A 4,018-nucleotide genomic window follows, 5' to 3' on the forward strand; every position below is an offset into this window, starting at 1 on the left:
ACACAGATAACAAATTTACAAACGTCCGTGTAATTGTACAAAAAAAAGTAAAGAAATGCATGAATCAAGGCTAGATTATGTGTTCTATCATAAGATGACGCTATAGAATATCCACATAAAACCTTATAATATAAACTAACATAAAGTTAAGAAGATCTAAACTAATCCTAGAGTTCGGACTCGAAAGAAGATTGGTATTTCTTTTGTTTTTCCTTTGAAAATCATTGTATACATTATGAGAAGTAATTGGATTAACATTTTCAAAACATGAACTTCTCATATCTACATTGAACGCAGAGCATATCTTCTACATGAAAAAGGAACACTTTACAATAACCTTATAAGAGTAGACTTTGAATCCATTTAGATTAAGAGGAATATACTTACTTTATCTATGCTTGTTATTGTTGGAGTCCAGCAGCACTGATAAAATTTCAGAGAACTGGGGGCGGTTTGATGGGCAATTGTTCCAGCACCTGATCATTAGAGATTTCAGGGTGGGAGGACAGTCCTTTGGAACATCAGGTCTAAGACCACAAGCAGCTATACCAACTGCTGCCTGCACTGGCGAATATGCACCATATGCTGCCTCGCCCGTCACCATCTCCCATATTACCATTCCAAAGCTGTATACATTACTCATCCATGTCTCGTTAACGCTCTCCGGGTCGCCAGCAATAATCTTTGCCAAACCAAATAGAGCCAACAAACACAAATTAATAACACCCTAAGCAATCAAATTGAGAAGTACATAAATAGGCTGTGACAAGTAAAGGATAGTAGTAAGATGAGATCTACAGGAATTTCAAATTCCCTGAAAGAAAGGGCAGATTTCCCTCTAAAGCAGCTTTAAGATGGCGGGATCCACAAAATGAAACAGTCAAGAAGAACGTGGCAACAATTCAATGTTGCTGCCAAACGGATGGATGCAGTGAAATCTAAACCTAATGGTCTAATGAATATGAAAGCACCTAGAAAAATATTAACCCAAGACTGATGAGTGTAAAGCATCTTCGATCATGACTGTATGCCATACACACTAGACCATCATAGAGGAAGTGACAGAAAGTCTCTTTAATTGAAAAGGCTCATCCCATGCGGTTTAATGCAATGAATCCAAACACTACTTACATCACAAAAAAGCGAGAAGATGTTGCATTGTTCAGCTAAAAGCAGATAGATATCTATAGGGTTCTTTCAATGCATACTGTAATTGAAACTTGTTTTAGATAATACCAAGTGTAATCAAAGTTATAGTGAACAGACCTCGGGAGCTAGCCACCGATACCCATCAGTCTCGTACTCCATTGCCTCGCCCAAGTTTTTGCATGCAATGAGTATGCCAATGTCACCCAAACAAGCATTGCCGTTCTTGTCTATCAAGATTCTCTGTGTGTTAAGATCTCGATAAGCAATACCATGGTCATTCATGAATTTCATCCCTTCTGCAACATCAATAGCAATCCTGGTTATTTCTTTCGTTTGAAGCCTTTTGTTTTTCAACATTAATTCATGTACTGATCCACCCTCCATTAATTTGGTTACCACACACAAGCCATGATTTTCATCAATACAAACACCATAGAACATCAAAATGTTCTTGTGCCCACATGTCATCAGCTCCAATAAGTCTTTCCGGAGCTCAAACTTGTAAGAAACTCCCTTTTCACACCCTTTAATCTTCTCTATACATACTCTTTTGCCCTTGTAGACTCCCTTGAACGAGTTGGGTCCAATCTGATCACTGAACTCGAGATTCTCAGAGCTCAGCAGCCATTTACCCAGCTCATGTCCACCAGATTGGACCGTTTGCCATTCATCGACAGATACAGCAAAAGATGAAGTAGATAAGGGCATTTCTATCTGTAAATTTTCATTCGAATTCAATCTCTCAAAACCACTTCTGCAATTTTGTTCAATAGCATCCTCCTCGATTTCTCTCAGATCCTTCCCCCGAGTGTTACCATCCTGGCCTCCACAAAATCCAAATGGAAGTTTCACAGTGTTGGTTTTTGGCTTCTTAATAGCCAATTTTAGAGCATTTTCAACTTTGGGTTTGAAGAGCTCATCTTGGGCATCTAGGTTAGCAAAAAGAATGACTCCAAGAGTAAATTTTTTCTTCTCAAAGATCTGTATCTTCTCGCAGCGAATGTCAGAGCCCTCCAACGCTCCAGACATCGCCGACCATGAAATTGAAGAGTTGCAAGCAAATGTGAGCTTCATTGTAGGCTTCTGAACGTCATTATATGTCACTTCTTGGAAAAAAATAGCAGGGTGCTCATAAACAGATGCCTGTTCTATCAATTTTATGTGGAGAAAGACATCTTTCATGTCAAACCCCGCCTGAGCATAACTGTTCATACCAGCAAAACAACAAAAAGAAGAAAATACAGCAATCAGAAAAGGGAAACAAGCCTAGTTGAAATCTTCTACTATAAGATAATTAGCAAACAGTGACTAAATAGATATCTGGTCGATTTTTCATTACAACACTAAGTAGCTAGATTAGCTCCAATCAGTTCACGATTACACATTTCATTCTTTTTCAATCAATCTCTCCAGTTTACACAACTTTCAACACACAAACAACACATAACTAATCAGAGTACAAACCTGAAGGGCAACGAATCATAATGCTTGCGAATACTGGAGACGAGCTTTTCCGGCAACTGACTTCCAGGATAAAGCAGAGTAAGATTCCGTACAACACTCCCCCAAACCTCCTTCTTAGACCCCTCGGTTCTCGAAGGCGAAGGATCGCGAACAGAGTCCAGATTCAACGAGTTTTTAATCGACGCCACCGCCTCCGACACATTCCGACTCAATCTCTGCAACCGTTTCTGCATCGCCGACGACTCCTTCACTCCAACACCAAAAGAACTCTCTGCCTTGGAGCCTTCCGATCTATCCTGAGTCCTCATCAGCACCTGCTCCACCACATCCTCATCAGTACTAGCCCTACTCGACCAGCACTCCAATGCCGTCGCCATTGCTCCGCCGTACCACAGTCCGTCCACTACAACTACATGGAGAACCAGAAATCGGCGAAGAAACTCCGGCAGGGAGGATCGTAACAGTGAAAAAGAGTCGGTTATAGGGCAGATTCGCGAATCGACAGGTCTTTGATTTGAAGCTTGGAGCGTGAAAAATGGGTAAAAGGGAAGAGCAGATTGCACTAGATTGCTTGTCCAGTCTTTGAGAGTAGTTTTTGTTACGGGCGGTAGAGCATTAAATATGTCAGGGTAGTTGTTGGGTGTGGATGAGGTCCATGCAAGACTATGGTGCTCCTCCAATCTGATGTGACGTCTGGGCGGATTATCATGATGGTGACGGTAGCCACGTGGGACCTTTAGCAATTTATTGTGTTTGCCTGTGTCATAGTTACTCAATTTTCTCCACGTGGCGCTCTTTCAGTGGATCAGATAATATTAAGCCAATATTTTGAAGGAAAAAAAAAAAACCTGAAATATCGAATATTTAAATTGCTAAATAATAATAATAATAATTGTTAAATTAAACATTTTAATTATCTATTTAAAAAAGTTTATATTATTCCAATAATATGAATTATCGGTAATTTATACCTCAACTAAAAAAAATTAAAAATTTTATTTATTGAACTAAAAAAGAGGAAATTTTCCAGTAAAAATTAAAATTAATTGGGAGGACCATGTGGGGCATGTGGTGTCTGGAACATGGCCCACAATTTTCGTATCATGTTATGCCAAGCGTTAAATCACGGCCGTTGGTTGGGGAGTGGGGCCCAATTCTTATAACTTCAATCACGTGTTTCTTCGTGTTTAAGATCACAACGCATCTAACGGCAGAGATCCGACGGGCCCACACCAGGCCTTACTTAATAAAATAATAAATTAATGAATAAAATACCCAGACGCAAAAATAAGTGTCTGATTTTTGTGAAGTTATTGGTTCCTGAAGCGTCACGACACAGACACAATATTTCAAAAAAAAAAAAAAAAAAAAAAAAAAAAAAAAAAAAAAAAAAAAAAAAAAAAAA

The 4,018-nt window shown here is 39.1% G+C and overlaps 1 protein-coding gene across 1 annotated transcript; it reads right to left on the reverse strand.

Annotated features, from left to right (window-relative positions):
* Nucleotides 1-177: 177 nt before the first annotated feature.
* On the reverse strand, nt 178-3,197 carry LOC111451840 (serine/threonine-protein kinase EDR1-like). Its single transcript, XM_023092421.1, has 3 exons — nt 2,614-3,197; nt 1,267-2,353; nt 178-682 (listed from the first exon to the last, which is right to left on the reverse strand). The coding sequence occupies exons 1-3, from the start codon at nt 2,988-2,990 to the stop codon at nt 389-391; spliced, it is 1,758 nt and encodes a 585-aa protein (XP_022948189.1). The 5' UTR covers nt 2,991-3,197; the 3' UTR covers nt 178-388.
* Nucleotides 3,198-4,018: the final 821 nt, after the last annotated feature.

The sequence above is a fragment of the Cucurbita moschata genome, unplaced genomic scaffold (genome assembly GCF_002738365.1).
Source record: "Cucurbita moschata cultivar Rifu unplaced genomic scaffold, Cmos_1.0 Cmo_Scf00013, whole genome shotgun sequence".
NCBI lineage: Eukaryota > Viridiplantae > Streptophyta > Magnoliopsida > Cucurbitales > Cucurbitaceae > Cucurbita > Cucurbita moschata.

Excerpts from the sequence above, each read along its gene's own strand:
- LOC111451840 (XM_023092421.1), bottom strand. The coding sequence starts at position 2,990 with ATGGCGACGGCATTGGAGTGCTGGTCGAGTAGGGCTAGTACTGATGAG. Across the intron at positions 2,354-2,613 it reads TATGATTCGTTGCCCTTCAG|TTATGCTCAGGCGGGGTTTG; the intron begins GTTTGTACTCTG and ends TGGTATGAACAG. Across the intron at positions 683-1,266 it reads ATCGGTGGCTAGCTCCCGAG|ATTATTGCTGGCGACCCGGA; the intron begins GTCTGTTCACTA and ends GGTTTGGCAAAG.